Genomic DNA, 21,553 nt, shown 5'->3' with positions numbered 1-21,553 from the left:
CTGAATAAAACAAAAATCCATTCACTTAACATTTCAAAAATATTATAAGCTTATATAATTAGGTATTTTAAACAATTCACAAGAAAGTAAATTTTATTGTTTTATGTGTGGGGTAGTTTTCATATATTTTTGAGAACTTGCAAAATGTTTGAAACACAAAGGTCACTCATGAAATGCTTCTGAATGAATAAATTAATTTGTTCTCTTACTTGGTCTACAAGTTTAGATTCCTAGAGAGCCTAAACCACCTGATGACTCTAGAGCTACATCAAGCCTGTCTCTCCTGAACGATCAGGCCTCTCTCAAGTTAACATCATGTCTCTAAACTTCATCAAATTTCCTCTTGCCTCAACTTTCTAATTCATGTCAATGGCATTACAGCACCTAAAATGGGAAACTGAAGAAAATCTTTCATTTTGAAGAGAAAATTTTGATTCAATGAGTCCACAAATCCCACAAATAAGGGACTTCCATTCACAACTAATCCATTAGTTACTTGAGTCCTCACTTTTCTTCTTGGATTCTATACTCAGTCTCTACATCCTACTCAGCTTTGCCAGGTCAGTCTTCTTACAGCATACTGCTAAAGATGGTCGTTACCTTCTCAGAAATCTTTAGTCGCTTTCCCTTTATAGACTACAAAAGGGTCAAAGAATACAGGTCAAGTCACAGTCTTTCCCTTGCTGAACTTTTTTGTGTAATGTGATGAAAGGGTAGGAAATGGACTATTATTCGTTAACATGCCCCAACATCTTCCTCTTTAATACCTTGGTTTTTCAATTTCTCTTTTCTTTGAGGCCCTTCTTCTCCTCTAATAGTCAATCTTATCCATACTCAGAATTTATAATCAGTGTCCTAGTATAAGCTCCCATCATTGTCTGAGATGAGGTAAAGCCCAGAAAAATATATTCAATCATATAAAGTTCTAAAGAAATTGTTTCCCTTTCAGTCTACTCTGAACCCATTATGTGCCTGGAGGCAGCACTGATGAAGATTTGAGTGGAGAGAAGTTATGATTAAAATAAAAACTAAAGCACTGAAATGGATTCATCTTCAGATATTTTATTAGAAGATAGGCATATGATTTTATTTATCCTAATTTCCTTGAAAGATTTTGTTATTAAGCTTATGCTGGTCTTATGAAATGGTGTTAAAAGCTCCTGTGTTAATGAAGAAGGTGAAATGATTATAAGAGTCATAACCTAATAAGTGGCTTACTCCATTTGATGGATTAATAATTAATACAGTAATTTGAAAGGACAACTGTACTGGGTGGTAACTATAGGCAGGTGGGGCATGGTTGAAGGAGGTGGGTCACTGAGGTGGATGTGCCCTTGGGATTATATCTTGACTCATGACTCCTCCCTCTCTGCTTCCTGACTGCCATAAGCTGACTAGCTTTCCTCGCCTATGCCCTTTCACCATGTTTCGCCTCACCTTAGGCCCAAAGCAAGGGAGTTGTCACACCATGAACTGAGACCTCTGAAACCTGTGAGTAAAAATAAACATTGCCTCCTTTTAAGTGTTTTCATCAGGTATTTTGGTCACAATTGGGAAATGTTCCCTTTCTTTTGATGAATGTTCTGAAAGAGTTGCATAATATGGTCTCTTCTTTCCCCTGAAATGTTTGGCAGAATTTCCCCAGGAAAGTCATCTGAGACTGGAATTGTCTTCCAGGGAATTTTTTAATTATAGATATAACTTTTCTATTTCCTTGAAAGTTTCAAATTTAGTTATAAAGGTATTATGTAGTTTAGTATGCAGTTCATTCTCAAAGTTTGCAATGATTTCCTTTTTCTCATTTCTGATATTGGTTATTTGTACTTCCTTCTTTTTACTTGATCAGTCTTGATGGGAGTTAATCAGTTTCACCAGTTTTTTCAAAACCTTTATGGCTCTGACCTTCTTTGCTATATATTTGTTTGCAATTTCACTAATCTGACATTCTTCTAATTTCTTTGGGTCTAAGTTTCTTTTTTCCCTTTAAATTCTTGATATAATTAGATAGCTGGTTTTAACCTTTTTTCAGTATTTGTATTTAAAGCTACATATTTTCCCATAAACAACTACATAAGTGTTTTTTTTTATTTGTTTTGTTTTGTTTTGTTTGGAGGTGGTGGTACCTAGGATTAAACACAGAGTCTTTTGCATGTTAAGGCAATCACTGTGTCACTATATTCTACCCCTTTTTGTTTTGAGACAGGGTCTTGGTTAAGTTTCCCTAGTTGGTCTTGAATTTGTGATCTTCCTGTCTCATGTCCCAAGCAGCTGGGATTCTAAGTGTGTCCCATAATACCTTGCTGCATAAGTTTTAATATGTACTGTTTTCTGCATAATTCAGTTCAAAATAATTTGCAACTTCCTTTGGGATTTCTACCTTGATTGCCAGGTTATTCATAAAAAATTTCAAGAATATAGAGATTTTTCTAGTTATCTATGTTTTGCCAAGTTTACCTTAATTGCTATAGATTCAGAGAACACACTCTGTATGATTTCAGACCTACGCAATGTGGAAAAAGTCACCTTTGAGTTCACGACTCAAATTTCTTAAATGTTTCATGAGCACTTGAAAAAAGGCATACTTTGTATTTACTATTTATAGTGTTTCATACATGCCAATTGGCATTGGTTAATTTTGCTGTTTAAATTTCCTATACCATTACAGATTTTGCATGTTTATATATGTTCTTTTTCTACCACTAAAGAAGGTACCTTTTGAATCTCTCCTATTGCTGTGGATCTGTCTGTTTCTCCTACTATTTCTTTCAACTTTCGCTTCATATATTTAAAACCCTGTTAATTGGTGCATAAAATTTTAGAATTGTTATATTTTTCTTGTGAATTTAATATTTTATAATTGTGAAATATTCATATTTATCTCTAGTATTTTTGCCATCTTTTCCTATACTTTACCATGTCATCAAAGTTGAAAGAGATGCAAGAAAGATGTAAGTTTCAGTTTGTCCTAACTCTTTCCTAGTTCACACCTAAGTTATCTTTCTGAGTACATGTCTTTCTTGAGAGTTTGTTTGGAGGTTCTAGCAGGGGAGTACAGCTACTCATATACTCTTGACTGAAGAACAGTCCTCCTCTATTAGGGACGGTCCTCCTTTTTGAATAAGTATGCAGCTTCAGGAGGAATGCACATGGAGCAGTGAGAGAGGAAGGGGACACCTGCCTGACCAGCCAGATCAGCCAAACCAACCCTGGCAATCAATGTAGGGACAGATGTCAAAATCAAATTACCTTTATATCCTGTGGGCAGGTCTTTCCATAGACTTTATTACTATCCCTCTATACTTCACTAGCTTTCCATAGACTTTACTTCTGGTTCCTATGTCTCTGTTTTAGTCAGCTTTTTGCTGATGTGACTAAAAGACCTGACAAGAACAATTTTAAGGGAGGAAAAGTTTATTTGGGGGCTCACAGTTTCAGAGGTCTCAGTCCATAGAAGGCCAGCTCAGTTCCTTGGGACCGAAGAGTATGGCAGAGGGAAGCAGCTTACATGATGATCAGAAGGCAGAGAGAGAGAGACTCCACTGGATAGATATAAAATATATACCCCAAAGGCATACCCCCAATGACTCACCTCCAGCTACACACTACCCACCTTGATTTGCCACTCAGTTAATCCCATCAGGGGATTAGTTCACTGATTGGGTGAAGACTCTCATAACCCAATCATTTCTCCTCTAAACCTTCTTGCATTGTTTCACACATGAGATTTTGAGTGACACATCACGTCTAAACCATAGATTCTGCCCTGTCCTCCAAAGCTCATGACCATCTCACAATGCAAAATATATTTTGTCCATTTCCAAGAGCCCCTATAGTCTCAAAAGTTCAAGATTGCCCAAAAGTTTAAGTCCAAAGGCTCCTCTGATACTCAGGGCAAACTTGCATTGTGAGTGCCTATAAAAATCAAAAGTGGTTTACAAATATGCAATATATAAAGGTAGAGAGCAAGCATTTACATTCACAAAAACAGGGGCATAGAAGGAAGGTATGGAACCTAAAGCGAGACTGAAATCCAGCTGGGCAAACAAGATCTGTAGCTTCATGTCTGGCATCTGGAACACATGGCATGGTGATGTTCTACACAAAGGGGTTGTGTAGCACTGCCCCTCTGGCAAAGTGGTCTTTCCTTTGGCTCATCTCAGCTCAATTCCTGCAGCCTTACTCAGTGGACATTTCATGGTACTGGTATTTCTTAATCTTGGGGATCTCCACTGTAGCTTTGGCTTCTTCCTCACCTCTCCACATATTACCCTCTCAGGGCATGCCCACTGGGACTCCAAATCTGCTCACTTTGCCTGGCCTCCCAGGCACTTTCTTTGAAATCTTGGTGGAAGCCTCCATGAACCCCTAACTCCAGCATCCTGCATTCCTGCAGAATCAGCATCATGTGGTTGATGCCAAGGTCTGCTGTCATCTCCAGTACTAGCCAAGCCTCCAAGGACCCTGGCTGCTGAAGTCTCTGAGTGCCTGGGTAGCTAAGCATGTTAAAAAAACTTCCTAGGCCCCCTTGTGCAAGAAGGGTACCCCATTGGTCTCTTCTCAAGAGAATTTTTACTTTTACTTACTTGAGTCTGAGATGGGTAATATCTTGCCAATTCCTGAGATGCCCTCAAGCCAGAGGGAAGCATCTCACATTAGGATCAGAAGGCAGAGACACTGATTTTACTCACCAGAATCAAAATATATACCCCAAAGGCACACCCTCAGTGATTCACCTCCAGTTACACCCTTCCCACCTTCAGTTACCACCCAGTTAATCCCATCAGAGATTCTCATAATCCAATCATTTCTCTTCTAAATCTTCTTGCGCTGTCTCACACATGAGCTTTTGGGGGACATCTCACATTCAAACCATAATGTTCTCAAATCTTTTTTTTTTTTTTAAATATATATGTATATATATGTCAGCTTCTTGCCGTCCCCTTCCTCAGGCTTGATATTTTCTTGTCATCTATCTTCCAGGTTATTAATTTTATCTTTAGCTTTATCTAACTGGCTACTAAATCAATACACTGAAGTTTTATTTTCAGTAGTTGTTCATGTAGTACAATTCCATGTATTTCATTAGTTTCCAGTTCTCCATCAAAATTCTCCATTGATTCCTTTAAATCCATTGATTATATTTATCAGAGTTGTTATAAATTCTAAGATTAGTAATGCTGCTATCTGGATCATAATTGGATCTAGACTAATATTCTTCAAAATTTTTTTATAATTGAAATTGGGTTATTTTATATTTATTTATATTTATTAATAGCCCCGGGTTATTTTATTTTTTAAAGTCAAGATTACTTAAGTATAGTTCATATGTAGCAAAATCCCTTTTTTCAGGTATACAGATAGATGAGTTTTAACAAACATATATAGTAATCTAATCCATTACAGTCAAGAAATAGAATTCTTCTATCATTTCAATAAGAGTCTTTTGTACCTGTCTGAAATTCATCTCTTCATCAACAAAGTAAAACATTAATCTGAATTGTTTCTTTTTTCAGAATGTTATAGAAACAGAATTACACAGTATGCAGCTTTTTTAGTTTATCTTCATTTATCATAATGTTTTTGAAGTGATTATGCTGTTGAATGTGTCAATAGTTTGTTCTTTTTATTGATGAGTAAATTCCACTGAATGGATATATTATGATTTTTAAAATCTATTTTCCAGTTAACAAATTTGCTTGATTCCAGTTTTGAACTATTATTAAAAAAGTTGCTATGAACATTCACAAGCAGGTCTTTCTGGATGTATGCTTTCATTTCGCTTGGGTAAATACTCAGAAGTGGAAATACTGGATCATATGGTATACACTATATAATGGGCATGAAAATGAGCCTTTAGATCATAGTAAGCCTAATCTATCACTTGCCCCAGTTCCTGCACTTCAAAATCCATTACTGTATTTGAGCTGAAGTCATCCTTTTATGGGTTACAACTGTCAGTCACAGGATGTGAAAGGGATACTAAGGTGAGAAAATTTCTGGGAGATGTGGAATTCTTTCACACATGAACCTGGATAAACAACTATGGCCTTCTCCTAAACTTTCTTAGAACTGCACTGTTGACATTTTTAAAAAATTCAATCTTCTTTTCTTCTCTCTTTCTGCACAGGAGTTAGACCTGCAGTAAGAACTGACAGCCTTCCCCAGCTCACTCTCTATTGCCTATCATATGCACTTTATCCAATAAATATCTTAAATTTCTAATCCCATTTTGATAGTTCCTTCTTGGATGACCTGATCTAGCAAAAGAAAAGTCATGACTGGAATTCTGAGATTGGCTTATATCAATTTGAGGACAATGAAGTAGTGGCCCTTGGCAGTATGTGGAGTACTGGTAGTTTCCAGTGAATTTTTTTATTGCTACAGATTTAATCAGAAATAACCTGGGGAAATGTTCTTGGGGTAGGGAATGCCTTGCAGGTATGGTAATTCAGGGATTTGAAAGATGGATAGAAACAATGTCTATGTAGATAATAGAGTTGTCTGGATACTGCTAAATTAAGTCGACATCCTACTGAGGGATAATGAGAAACTGGGGGCCATTAACAAGAAGTTAAAGACTTAAGGAATAAGTCTGAGAGTCAGAGGGATTCTTTGGTAGCTTCAAAACATGCTCTTAGCTTTGGTAGTAGAAAAACAGAAACAGTTGAACAATGGAAAATTTAATAGAGATTTTAAACTTCTACACAGAGACATTTAAATGCTCAGCCAAATGTCTGCAAGGATGAAATTGAGTCCCAATTTTCCTATGACTGGAAAAACCTGAAATCCTGAAAATAGGATGAGGACATACAGATGGATGCTTCTGATGCTGGCTCTGAAGATCTCCATAAACCCTCAGAGTTTGAAGAGTTGGCCTACTCTTTCCTAATAAGAGGTAGAACGTCCCCTGTGCCAAAATATGTCACAAAGGCTCCTCTTGGAAGCTGTTTCTATCTCCTCTTTTAGTTTCGAGGCTAATAACTAGGGTTAAGGCCCAACATAACTTGTTTGGATGGAGTATGAGGGTTGATAAGGGAGGAAAGGGACTACACCTCAAAGAATCTGCAAGAATTAGCTAGCCTGTATTGGTAAAAGTCATCTGAGCACCCCTAGAAATAGATTTTGAGGGTGCTTTATCAAAGAAGACAAAAAATAAGACTGGATAAATAAGAATTAATAGACTTGAGGGTACTACTTTTAAGGGACATAATATCCTAGCAAGGGATGACAGAGAGAAAGACAAGGTGTGAGTGAATTTGTGGGGGCAGGGTTGGGTCCCAGAGTGCCATATCTAGGACTGATCGAATGTTTAGTAGCTGTGGTTCTTCAACCCAGTATAGATCCTGTTTACTCAGTAGTATCCTCTATGCTCAGAGGCATTCAGAGGATATACTGCTTTGGTTTGAACACTTGGCCATGTATCAGAGTACTGACAGAGAACCTTGGTACCAAGGGTGCACACATTGGACTGGTCCATATGCTTGGCAGGTGGCTCCTGCAGTCACACCCAGTCTCTGGGTACAAAGAGTAGAGGCTTCAGGAGTTAGATTTACTCCTGTGATTGACAATTTTGCCTTAGTACTTGCTGATGGGCAAGGAGGTTAGGAGTTCAGCCTACAGACTGCTCTAACTAGTTTGGCCTGTTTGAATTGGAGCTGACAAGGAGCATATTAGAATGCAGTAGCATCCCTTACCTTCCCCACCTCCAGCCTGCCAGCCTCCAAAATTACAAGTCTAGGAAAGAAGTGTTTCCATTTTAAATACCTTGGCAAGGAGGAATTTTAGTCTTTTTTTGTTTAGTTGGCTTTCAATTTTATTGTGTTCTATGTGATTTTGTTTCATTTTCCCTCATTATTGTTTTTTCATACTTTAATTTGATGTATTTTCTTCATTCTTCAACTGGATTTTTTTCAATCTCTTTTTTGTTTCTCATTTTTGTTTCCTTCCCTTCTCTTTTTTCTTTCTTTTTCTTCCCAATTTTTCTTTTATCTTCCCTTTCCCCCTTTAATTTTGCTTTCTTTAATGCTTTATTTCATATTATTTACTCTCCATTTCTTCTCTTTGATTAGTGGAATTAGAGAACTTATTTTTAATAAGTTTTTATCATATGCTGATATCTGGTTTGCTTCCAAGTTGTTACTGGTGGTTATTCTCTTCTCTTAAAGCAGTGCTAGGGATTGAATTTAGAACTTTGAATACACTGAGTGGATGCTTTGATGTTGAGATACACTCCTAGAATACCTGGTAAGGAGAAAGTTGCTCACTAAAAAGATACACAATAGTGGAAGAGATATCCATCCCAACAGATACCCAAATATCAACACAGAAACACAAGAACCATGAGAAAACAAGGCAATAAGATGCTTCTAAAAGTTCACAACTCCCCAGCAACAGAGTCCATGGATATGGTAGTGGATAAAATACTGGACAAAGAATTTAGAAAACTGATTATTAAAATGATCAATGAATTAAAAAGCATTCAAGTAAATAGCTGAGTAAATTAATGACAAAAATGCAGGATATGAAAGAGCATTTCAAAAAAGAGAGATTCTGAAAAAATGCAAACAAAAATCTTGGAAATGAAAACTTCAGTAAGTCAAATAAAAACCCAATATCTCATCAACAGACTAGATCAAGCAGAAGAATATGTGGGCTTGAAGATGAGGGGGATAAACTAGACACCCAGAAAGTAATAAAGGAAAAAAAAAAAGAAATTATGAACAAAATATACAAGTTCTATGGGATAATAGTAAAAGACCAAACTAAGACTCATAGGTCTTAGGAAAGAGCAGAAATAATAGGCTAGTGGCACAGAAAACCTATTCAGTGAAACAAATGCAAAAAATTCACAGTCTTGAGAATGAGATGGATATTCAAGTACTGGAGGCATTTAGAACTCTAAATATACATGACCAGAAAAGAACCTTTCCAATTACATATTATAGATACAATGACAAAAATTCAGAACAAAGAATATTAAAAGTTGCAAGAGAGAAGTACCCAGTCACTTATAAGGCAAATCCATCAGAATAAGCAGATTTTTCATCAGAAACTCTTAAGGCCAGGAAAGAATGGAATGATATATTTCAAGCCCCAAAAGAAAATACCTGACAACCTAATCACTATATCCAGCAAAGCTATCTTTCAGAATCAAAGAATAAATAAAGACCTTCGAAGTTAAGCATAAACTAAAGGAATTCATGACCACTAAGCCAGCATTGCAAAAGGGATTTTAAGGAATAATCCACACAGAAGAGGAAGATAAGCACAACCAAGAGAGCACAATAAAGAGTGCATCTCATTAGAAGGGTAGATAAGCAAATAAGAATTAGAAATGAATCAGATATTAGAAAAATAAAGTGATAGGAAAAAGCATACACTTTTTAATAATAAATCTGAATGTAATGATTTTAATTCTCCAATTAGAAGACATAGACTGGTGGACTAGATTAAAAATCTAAGATCCAACTGTGCACTGCTTGCAAGAACCACACATAACTAGCAAAGACACTCATAAACTGAAAGTGAAAGGATGAAAAATGATACTCCATGCAAATGGAATAAAAACAAGTAGAAGTACCTGTACTCATACCAGACAAGGCAGACTTCAAGCCCAAATTAGTAGAGAATAGAAGGTCATTACATATTAGTAAAGGAACAATTTACCAAGAAGATGCAATGATTGATGCACAGAATGTTGTATATCTAATCATAAAACAAACACAACTGGACATAAAGGGACAGATAGGTTACACTATAATAATAGTGTGTGACTTTAATACCCCATTCTTACAAGTAGATAGGTCATCCAGACCAAAACAACAAACAACAAAGAAACACAAGAGTCAAACTACACTATAGATCAAATGGACTTAACAGACATCTACAGACTGTTTCATCTAACAATGCAGAATATACATTATTTCTAGCAGTTGTTATAACTTTCCCCAAAATAGATCATATTTTAGGCCCTTACACAAATCTTAACAAATACCCAAAGATCAAATGATTTCTTGCATCCTGTCACATCAAAATGGAATGGAATTTTAAACCAACAGCAAGAGAAACTATAGAAACTAGCCATTTTAAGTGGGATGATGCTATTTCATGGTGGTTTTGAGTTGGATATCCCTGATGATTAGTGGTGTTCCATATTTTCTCATATACTTGTCAGTCATTTGTATATCTTCTTTTGAGAAATGTCTGTTCAGGTCACCAACAGAGACACTTAACCTGGAGCTCACAATAGTCTAGGGTGGGAATGCTCCACAATTTCCCCAATGCTGAATTTGTAGAATTGTATGAGGATGTATATGTGCCTGTAATGTAATTTTGTCTCAAAACCCTGTTATATCTAAAAAGCATCAAAATAGCTGAAATACATAAACAATTAATAAACCCCATGTATTACTCATACTACTCAAAGACATTCAAACACACAATTCATAAAAGCGTTAACTAAAATACTCTTCTCAAAAAGACAAAAAATAAATGTTAACATGGTGGCTGAGAAAGTGACACTCTCATATACTGTTGGTGGAAATTTAAATTAGCTGGGCTATTATGGAAACAGTATGAAGGTTTCTCAAAAAACTAGAAATAGAAATGCCACATGGTCTAGCAATCCTACTCCTGGGCATATATTCAAGGGACATGAAACCTGTATATCAAAGAGACACACTGTGCTCTCATGTGTATTGCAGCACTATTTACAATGTTGAGATGAAATAAATTAAGGTGTTTGTGGACTGATGAATGGATAAAGAAAATGTGGTATAGATGCACAATGGAATATTGCACAGTCACAAAATGAATGAAATTCTGTCATTTGTAGTAACATGGATGGAACTGAAGGGCAAACAAATAGTGCATGTTCTTACTTATATACAGAAGCTAAAATGTCAATCTCATAGAGGTAGAGAGTAGAATAGTAGTTATCAGCACCTGGGAAGGGTGTAAGGGTAGGAGAATAGAGAGAGGGAGGTTCATGGCTACAGGGGTGAAATTGAACAGGAGGAATAATTTCTAATGTTCTATAGTACAGTAGGATAACTATGGTTGGTAACATTAATTGAATATTTTAAAAGAACTAAAAGGATTTTGAAAGTTCTCAAAACAAAGAAATGATATAATAAATATCTGAGATGATAGATATACCATTTGCCCTGACATAATCATTATACATTGAAATTGTATGATTGAAATTTCATACCGTACCCCATAAATATAGGTACTACTATCAATTAAAAATAAAAATGCATTAAAAAGAAACTATAGAAACTATAAAAACACATGGAGACTGAAAAATAAACCTTTGAACAATCAAAATGAAATTAAATGAATCAATTGATACAGTTGTGTGTTAGAGTCTACATCAAAAAATTAGGGAGAACCCAAATAAATAACTAATGATGCATCTCAAGGTCTTAAAAAAAACAAGAACAAGTCAAACCTAAAATCAGCAGAAGGAAAAAATTAATAAAATAATAAAGACTACAGCTGAAATTCATGAAATAGACACTGAAATAACATTACAAAGGATCAATGAAACAGAGCTGGTTCTTTGAAAAGATAAACAAGACTGATAAACTCTGAGTCAAACTAACTAAAAGAAAGAGAAGACCCAAATTAATAAAATCAGAGATGAAAAAAGGATATTACAACAGATACTACTGAAATCCAAAGGATCATTATGGATTATTTTGAAAGCCTATTTTCCAATAGACTAGAAAATCTAGAAGAAATGGGTAGATTTATAATCATATTCAACCTACCAGAATTGAATCAAGAGAATAGAAAATTCCTAAGCAGACCAATAATAAGCAATGAGATTAAGGCAGTAATAAGAAGTCTCCCAACAAAGAAGCAGATGGATTCCCTGCTGAATTTTAGCAGAACTTTATAAAAAAAATTAATACCAAAGCTCTTCAAACTATTCCATGAAACACAAAATGAAGAGATGTTTCCAAACTCATTCAATGAAGCAAGCATCAAAATGAAATCATAACTAGATGATGACTGAACATGAAAAAAGAAAATTAATGACCAATATCTCTGATGAACAGATGCAAAAATACTCACAAAATACTTGCAAATTGAATTCAATGACACATTAAAAAGATAATATACCATGATTAAGTTGGTTTCATTTCATGAATGCAAGGATTACAAACAGGAAAGAAGACAAATTATTCCTATTTGCAGATGTTATAATATTAAATTTAGAAAACCCTAAAAACTCCACCAGGAGACTTTTAGATCTGATAAACAAATTCAGCAAAGTAGCAGATGTGCAAAAATCAATAGTGTTTCTATATATCAATAACAAACACACTGATTAAGCAATCAGAAAAACAGTTCAATTCACAACATGTTAAAATAGTACTCAGGAATAAACCTAAATAAGAAGGTGAAAGATATCTACAATGAAAATTACAGAGAACTCTTAAAAGGAATTGAAGAAGACACCAGAAGATGGAATGATCTCCCATCTTCAGGGATTAGCAAAATTAATTCTGTTACTATGTGCATAATACTGAAAGAAACCTACAGATTGAATGCAATCCCCAATACCAATTACATTCTCCAGAGAATGTAAAAACAAAAACAAAACAAACAAAATTATAAAAATTGTTTTTAAAAAATACTTTTAGTTGTAGATGGACATAATACCTTTATTTATTTTTTAATGTCCTGCTGAGGGTCAAACCCAGTATCTCATACATGTGAGGCAAGTGCTCTACCACTGAGCTACAGCCCCAGTCTCAGCCCTGTAAAAATTCTTTTTTTTAAAATTTTATTTATTTATTTATTTTTGCAAGCATATTAAGCAGGTTTATTTTAAGGTAATAATACAGACTTCTCCCAGCAGGAAGAAGGGGGCCATGGCTGATGTTCTAAAGTCCCAAGAAGTGAGCGCACCCTACATCTTTTATAGGTTAAAGTCTCTTTTGTTCTCCAGTTTTCTCCCCTCTTATCTCTCTCCTTCCTGCCTACGTGACTAGGCCTGGTTTTGCATTAAGTGAGAAACCATGGGCAGGGGGAGGGCCAAGGTGATTCAGGCAGGCAAGGGCCCAGGGGGCATTAATTAGCAACTCCTTGCTTTCAGTCCTTGATAAAGGCAGGTAAATTTGGTAATCAATGGGCTCCAGAGATCCTTGACATTCCATTCTTCCAGGGGCAGTCTCCAACTTCCAGTGGCAGATGGCTTCATGGCTTCATTTCCTCGAATTGACCCGATTTCCTATTTCTACACTAAATACCTGTCCTTAGTTCTGGCTTCATTCCCCCCTTTAGCTTTAGGAACTCCTAACTGCTTTAAGGAAAAGAAAGGGGGCGTCAGTCGTTCTGGCTGCTTCGAAGCTGAAAGGGGGCAGCGAGGGGCAAGCAGTTTGGAGTTCCTTTTTTAAAAATCGGGTCAATCGAGGGGTCCAAGGTGAAGTCTGGTTGGGGAAGAGCAGGTTGTAAAGTCATCTGGGGGTGGGTGTTTCTGTGTAGCTTAGGAAGGTCTGCAGTCCTTAAACTGACTAAAAACTTCTGACTCTGGCAGTTTCTCTTGATAGTTATCAGGCACATTTGCTGAAGAATCTTTCTTTCATTTGTAGCTTCCAGTCTTTATTCTAGTGGGCATTACAGACAAGTTTAATCTGGAGAATAGCAGCTTGATAAATTCCCTGCTTTAAAAACTTGTATAACTTGGCGTAAATCTCGGTGGGACCTCCAAATCTGATACCGCCGTTTACCGGTGACGAGTTCTGCTCCTTCTAATGTTGAAGATTGAACACTAGAGAAGCACGCCAAGGCAAGCATATTAAGCAGGTTTTATTTTAAGGTAATAATACAGACTTCTCCCAGCAGGAAGAAGGGGGCCATGGCTGATGTTCTAAAGTCCCCAAAAATTCTTATGGAAGAATAAAAGACCCAGAATAGCTAAAGCCATCATGAGCAACAAGAGCAATGCTGGAAATATTATATTAACAGATATGAAAATATATTACAAAGTCATTGTAACAAAACAGCATGGTATTGCCTTAAAAACAGACAATGGATCAATGGAATACAACAGAAGGCACAGAAATAAACTCACACAACTACAGTTTCCTGATTCTTGACATACATTGGAAAAGACAACTTCTTTAACAAATGGTACTGGGAAAACCATATCTCCATAGTAGAAGATTGAGACTAGATCCCTAAATGCTCACCCTGTACAAAAATGAATTCAAAACAGATCAAAGACTTGAATATAAGACTTGAAACTTGGAAAATACTTAGAAAAAAAAAAAAAGGGAAACTCTTCAAGATGTAGGCACAGTCAATAACTTCCTGAATAGGACTTCAAAAGCTCAGGAAATAACAGTAAGAATTGACAAATGGAATTGCACCAAATTAAAAAGCTTTTGCACAGCAAAGGAAACAACAGAGTGAACAGAGAGGTTACAGAATGGGAGAAAAATCTTAGCAACTCTTCTGACTGAGGACTAATATCCAGAATATATAAAGGACTCAAGAAAGTAAATACCAAAAAAGTAAATAACCCAGTCAATAGACAGGCAAATGAATTGAGCAGACACTTCTCAAAAAAGAAATAAAAATGGTCAATAATTTTATAAAAAATATTTTATAAAAATGTTCAACATCGTTAGCCATTAGGGAAATGCATATCAAAAGTACATTTAGAGTTCATCTTACCCTACTCAGAATTGCTATCTTCAAGAATTTAAACAAAGAAAGAAAGAAACTGAACAATAAATGCTTCCAAAGATATGGGGGAAATCCCTTATATACTGTTGGTGGGAATATAAATCAGTAGAATCACTGTACAAATCACTGTGGAGGTTCCTCAAAAAGTTGAAAATATAAGTACTGCATGATCCAGATACATCAGTACTCAGTGTATACCTGAAGGAATTAAAGTCTGCATACTATAGAAATACCTGCATACCTGTGTTTATTGTGGCACAATTCACAATAGAAAGTTATGGGAAGAGCCTAGGTGCCGATCAACTGATGAACAGATAAAAAAAAAATGTGGCAAATATGCACACAACAAAGTATTCTTTGGTTGTAATGAAGAACAAGTCATGTTGATTTAGGAAAATGAATGGGACTAGATATAAACATGCTAAGTGAAATAAGCCAAACTCAGAAAGACAAATATTGAAAGTTTTCTCTCATATGTGGAATCTGGGATGGGATGGGGAAGATGCTATGAAAGTAGAAAGGAGACTATTAGGAAAAAGGGGGCAGGAAAGAGGGGAGTAAAGAGGAGGTAATGTAGGCATGGAAATGATTAAAATATGCTATATGCATGTATGATTAAACCATTATTGTTTATGTATATTGCATATGTATATGGAATCATTATTCCAAATAATTAATGTGCACTAATAAAAAATGAAAGTTGGCATATTGGAATGAATATACCATGTAAGGCCAGAAGATTAACTATTAACCAAAGCTATCAGAAATGTATTGGTGAGAAGCAAACCAGCATCACCAAAAGTTCAATATTTATTTTTCTCTGTAGCTGGGGTCAACAGTAGAAGAGGTGGTCATACAAGATTGTCAGTTTCCATGGTATATTAGAAGCCAGATGCTTAACCATGAAAAGCCAGGAAGCCACAATTACCACAATGACTAGGAAGGTCAGAGAGCAACGGAAGGGACTTACTCATGGATAGTTGTAGAGATAGTTAATAGATGGGCAGCCAAATATGCTTAATATTGTGCATGATCCTTTATTGTGCTTTTTGTTTCCTTCCAAGAAATTATGCCTACTTAAAAGGCATAATTTACAAAGATATTTTCATGCTTTCTTCTATCAGTTTGATGTTGTTTGATTTTACATTTAGACTTATCATTCATTTCAAGTTAACTTTTGCATACAATATGCATAAAGATGGGCCCATTAAGGAAGATTTATTTATTTATTTTGTACTGGGGATTGAACTCAGAGGCACTCGGCCACAAAGTCATATTCCCAGACCTATTTGGTATTTTATGTAGAGACAGGGTCTCACTGAGTTGCTTATCACCTCACTTTTGCTGAGGCTGACTTTGATCTCACCATCTTCCTGCCTCAGTCTCCCAAGTCACTGGGATTACAGGTATGTGCCACCACACCCGGCTAGGAAGATTTTAATAGCCATGATAAACCAATTAAACCTCAATATAAGCTTATGACACCTGCAAAACACTGAAGAAAATTTCATTAGTAAAATTATATTCAATATGCTGAGCTTATAAATACATTATTACTTATACATGTATATTAAGATCACTCATATTAGATAATGTAAATGCAAACACTACAAATGAAATTTTGAAATATATCACATAAATGTATACAATGATATGAAACCTAAATTAAAATGTATCAAGACAGTATATTCAAGAATAATGGCTATTAATGAAAAAAAATATGCAACTGTTTTATGGTATCTTAGACTCAGTAAATTAAAAATAAACTTACCTTTTTTCTGCATATCCTGATAAAGTTTGCTTATTACTATTTTATGTTCCTCCTCTTTGATTTTCATTTCACTCACAAGTTTGGCAATATTATTTTTATATTCCTAGAGATTAAAATATATATTCATTTTTTCAATCTAAATATGTATGCATAATTTTTGATTAACTGGTAAGGTGAAATTTTTAGTTTATATTTATTTCAATATGTAATCATATCTAGAATGGAAAAATATTGCCCATTGTTTGAATAATTAGCTGTGAGATAGACCAATTTCTTTATGTGTATGCATTTTAATTTTTTAATTGACAAAAATTATATACAATGTATCACTTGTTTTCATATATATATATATTCATGGTGAAATGACAAAATCAAACTAATTAATATATCTATTATCTCATACTTTTTTGTGGTTAAGAATATTTGAAATCTACTCTCTTGGCAATTTTCATATATATGATATATTATTTCTAACTATAATCACTGTGTTGTACAATAGTTACTGAACTGAAATCTTCTATCCTTTGACCAGCAGCTATCCAGTCATAGCTCACCCTTCAGCAACTTCCCCAACACCCACAGCTCCTGTTAACCACCACTGTACTCTCTGCTTCTATGAGTTCCACAAGAAAGACCAGTTTCTGATCCAAGAAGATGAAGATCATACTAAAACAATGTCTTATCTTTGTTTCCTGAATATACCTGATCAGTGTTTAGTATATTGTGTTCGTTCAAAATAATTGATTTAACTGTATGAATAAATGCCACTACAATATTAAAATATATGTCCAATATAATCCAAAGCTAAACTTTAGACTTAACAGAAGGTACTGTCTGATAGATTGTAAATTTACTCTAATGAATGGTCTGGACTGAACTTCTATTTCTGAAAATTATATGAATATTTCTAATTCCCAGTAAAGGTTAAGAATTACCCATGGTGAGCATTGGCTTTGTGAGAAAGTATCCAGAGAAAGATGTATTTGAGACATGAAAAGTCCCCAGTGGCTGTGGAGATTAGTTTCTTAGGTTATGGAAACATAGGGATAATTTATTATTATAACAAGGAGTGGAGCAAAGAGTAGTAATGGGAGAAAAATCCCCCCAAATGAATTTAACAATTTGCCAGGTATATTGTCTTATATAAAGAAACAAGGCAGAGGCCTTAGCTGTAGGCAAGAGAAAATAAAAGCAAAAATAACAAAAGTTAAATAGCAGAGTAGAAAAAAGACAATAATAGAGGCAAAAAGTCAAAAGTCTCTAAACATAATAAAAGCTCAGATGGGATTCACCATTGTATTCCCAACTCCTTGCATCTATCTGTCTATCTATCTATCAATCAATCATCTATCTATCTTGATATATATTTGTTGAATAAAAGTGAATACCAGTAAGAATTATGTAGGTCAGATCTATTAGCTGGTCTAGACCCAGCTTTTCATAGTCCATCAACTTCCTGAAATTTCATGCAAAATTTGTATATGTGTATGTGTGTGTGTGTGTGTGTGTGTGTGTGTTGCACATGCACACAAGCACACTTTCCTTTGAGCATTTTCCCCAGGACAGATTCATAGCTATTAGCAGACATTCAGTGGTATTGAGGAAGTAAAACTAAATAACACCAACACAAAAAGATGTACTGACTTGTGTGTCTATAATTAAAAACAGATATGCATTCCTCCAGATTACCTTCATTTAAGGGATATAGTCTGGATTGCTATTTGTGTTACTAACATACAAGGTAAACTGCAGAAATGACCAAACCTATTCAACTTCTTGGCTCTGATTAAAGCTGGGCAGGTGAATATAGGGATGAATCTCCCAAAGTGCCATTTTCATATGCATATATATAGATTTCTTAGATGGGCAATTAGAAAAGCCAGAGTGGATTTTATAAACTATACTGGTTACACTGTTGTTGCTGCTCTGAGAAATGACAAAAGAAAATTCTGTGCTCCTTTCCATTCCCCACTGACTTTGCTACCTGAATATGCTACCACTAAGATGGAATGAATTCACTGATTTGTAAGACAGCTTTTCACTCCAGCTTTCAGGCATAAAGGTATCCTCATTTCTGGGCTAAGCTGGGCTGTGTTTCAGTAGTTCTTCTCCCTCATTTTAGCCTATGCCAGTCCTAAGGAATGCAATTCCTTCTCTTTTTTTTTCTAATAGCACCAAGCCCCAATAAATTATAGTTTGTTGTCTTTTTCTCATCTGTTTCTGGAAACTTTATATCCTCAAAGATAGCCTCTAGTTGCATTCTTGTTTTAAGGATTTTCTGTATGTAAATTATAAAAATCTTCCCAATCTCACAAATATTGCCATGAAGTACCCCCAGAATTTGTTCCTAGGGAATGGTTATCTGTGAGTTTTTAATGTACCCCTGAAGGTTTTGTACTAGTGAATCCTCACTGGATTGAGGTCATTTTTTTTTTAGCTTACTTTGGACAGCAGATAATTAAGATAATTAAGAAATTCAAAATGTTGTGTTGTCATGTTTTCTCATTATTTCCAGCTTTCTGAAAAAATTTCTGTAGTACTTGAGATAAAGCAGTTTTCTAGAGCTTAAAATTTCAGAAGGGAAAGAAGGCAAAATCTTCTCTTCTCCCTGCTGCAATTACAGCCTGACTTCACCATCTATTGTTGAGCTCTAGAGTCAAGATATGAAAGGGATCAAGCAAGAATAAAGGAAGGAGGGAAAAGAAAGGGAAAGAGAAAAAAGAACATTATACATCCCAGAGAGCCTTAAACTATCTCAAAGTTGGTGATGAAAAGCTTAATGTTTCAGGAGCACAGAGAAGACACTTTTTTATTTACTGGTCTTACTCAGAAGTCTTGGGCAGTTTCACAGTTAGCTTGTGTTTCTTCTCACATAAGACAGAAATTAGAGAAGATCTTTCAAGTTGAACCCGCTTCAGATACAATTCGAGTTTTAGAGATCTAAAATCTGCCAGAATTTGATATATTGACTCTCAGAGATGAGAAAGTTAACATAATAAATTCCCAAAGGGAAGAGGAATAATAACCGCCATTTATTAATAACTTTTTACGTTTTTTAAGTACTATATTATGTGTCCTGCAATTGCCATCACTAGATTGCTCCTGTAGGAGAAAAGGAAGTGTAGCAGAGGTGTGGTGGCCCTTGGAAGAGAATTAATTTGTAATTCACATAAAATGTAGCCTTTATTTGAATGATGAAATGATTACCTAAATCATAAGGAGAACAGACTTACTTTATAATGAAAAACTTTAAAAGTGTTTAATAGAATATAATATAAAGACTACACTAACACAATTGAAAAATACATAGCAAAATAACTGGCTCTTTTTAGTAGAAAGAAAAGGTAGTATTAGTGATATATTAGTATATTCTATTTTATAAAAAGACTAGAATTCTCACAACTTGTATTATTTATAAAAGAAGTTTTCATTTATTAAAGATTTTGGCAAGTAAAATACATATGTCCACATATGCACAAATTTTTGGCTGTTTATTAATAAAGCAATCTCTTTTTCTAATTTAAATAAACAAATGCTCCATAAGGACTTAATTTAATACAATTATATACAAACTTACCTGTTCATGAGATTTTAACTTCTCTTTTATAAGATCAGCATTTCTTTTTAGTTGTTCATTTTCACCTGTATAAAAATAATCAAAGAGCGTTCCAATATATAGCACTTTTTAATTAATATGTGAATATACTTAACATTTTAGTTTCCATTCACTTATGCACTCAACAAATATGCATCTAGCACTGTACTAGACACTGGGACTGTAAAAGTAAAGAGAGAGTCTTGCTCTTCACAGAGCTTCCACACTAATGGTGAGACAGGTATGTAAATAGTAACCATATGCTATGACAACTGTTCTTACAATTGCGGTGTGTCTGAAATACTGTGCGGACCTGTGGAAGAAAGACCTACATCAATCCACTTCAAGTTTGGAAAGTTTTTGTAGAAAAAGAATCACCTGAGATGAGATTTAAGTGGTAAGGCTTATTCCCTGCTATGGAAGGGCATGCTAGACATAGAACACGGTGCAGGAGACAATGGACTTGAGTGAGTCCAGCAAGCTTAGAAAAAGAACAATTTAAGTACAGGATTGCATAAGTACAAAGTGTGAGGAAGAAGTGCTATATAGGTTAGGAAATATCAACGAGGTGGACATAACTCCATGAATATAGGTAATAGGAAGTTATAAAATTTTGAACAATGAAGAAGTGAGATGATTATAGTTGCATGCTAGAAAAATTCTCTGGCAATGTAGATAATATATGGGAAACCTAAATTAGATTAGGAGTTTGTACAGAAAAGCAGGCAATAAGAAAGACTATTTAGATGGTAGAATTACTAGGGAATTTAATGACTTTGGATAGGGTAGGCAAAGAAAAAGGGAGAATTTTTACCTTTTAGGTTTCTGATTTGGACAGATTAAAACACTCTAGTTAACTCTGATCACTAAGCATCCAGGTCAATTTAAAATTCAAATTTCCTATTGGATTGAAAGTTTTTATGACCCTTATCACTGTCTAGAAGGACTCATGGAAGTGGGGAAGGAGTATTAGTTTGCCTTTTAATTGCTTTTCCTGTTTTTCTTCTGGGTATGTCTCTTGGGATCTGGAAATAAGACGTGGGGAGATGTGAAAAATTGTCTAATTAACTTTATACCTGTTCCAGTGACTATTACCAGAAGGATGAAAGATAGCAAACAAGTGTTGGCAAGGATGTGAAAAGAACTTTTTTATATTGTTGGCAAGTTGGTACAACCATTATGAAAAATAGTATGGAGGTTCCTAAAAAAATTAAAAATAGAACTATGATATGATCTAGCAATCTTTCTTCTGAGTACACATTCAAAGAAAAAGAAATATGCATACCAAAGAGATATTTGTGCTTTCATATTTATTTCAGTATTATTCACAACAACCAAGGAGTAAAGGCAACATAAATGTCTGACAATGAATGAATGGACTTTAAAAAAGTGATATTTAATAGAATATTATTCAGTCTTAAAAAATAAAAGATCAGGAGTTGGAGATGTAGCTTAGTGGTAGTTTGGCTCATCAGCATGCATGA

At 34.9% G+C, this 21,553-nt stretch overlaps 1 protein-coding gene across 2 annotated transcripts in view; it reads right to left on the bottom strand.

Moving 5' to 3' along the window:
- The window catches only part of Ccdc152 (coiled-coil domain containing 152), a 48,378-nt gene that overhangs the window by 4,742 nt on the left and 22,083 nt on the right, over positions 1-21,553 (bottom strand). For both annotated transcript variants that reach the window (XM_047555811.1, XM_047555812.1), the window contains exons 5-6: positions 20,052-20,116; positions 16,475-16,577 (exon numbers count right to left, since the gene is read on the bottom strand). In XM_047555811.1, coding sequence (XP_047411767.1) covers positions 16,475-16,577; positions 20,052-20,116 — 168 coding nt within the window. The remainder of the gene's footprint in view (positions 1-16,474; positions 16,578-20,051; positions 20,117-21,553) is intronic.

This window comes from Sciurus carolinensis, chromosome 6 (assembly GCF_902686445.1).
Source record: "Sciurus carolinensis chromosome 6, mSciCar1.2, whole genome shotgun sequence".
Classification (NCBI taxonomy): domain Eukaryota; kingdom Metazoa; phylum Chordata; class Mammalia; order Rodentia; family Sciuridae; genus Sciurus; species Sciurus carolinensis.
Note: the sequence above shows the minus strand (reverse complement) of the source record. Positions and strands in the feature narration are given on the sequence as shown.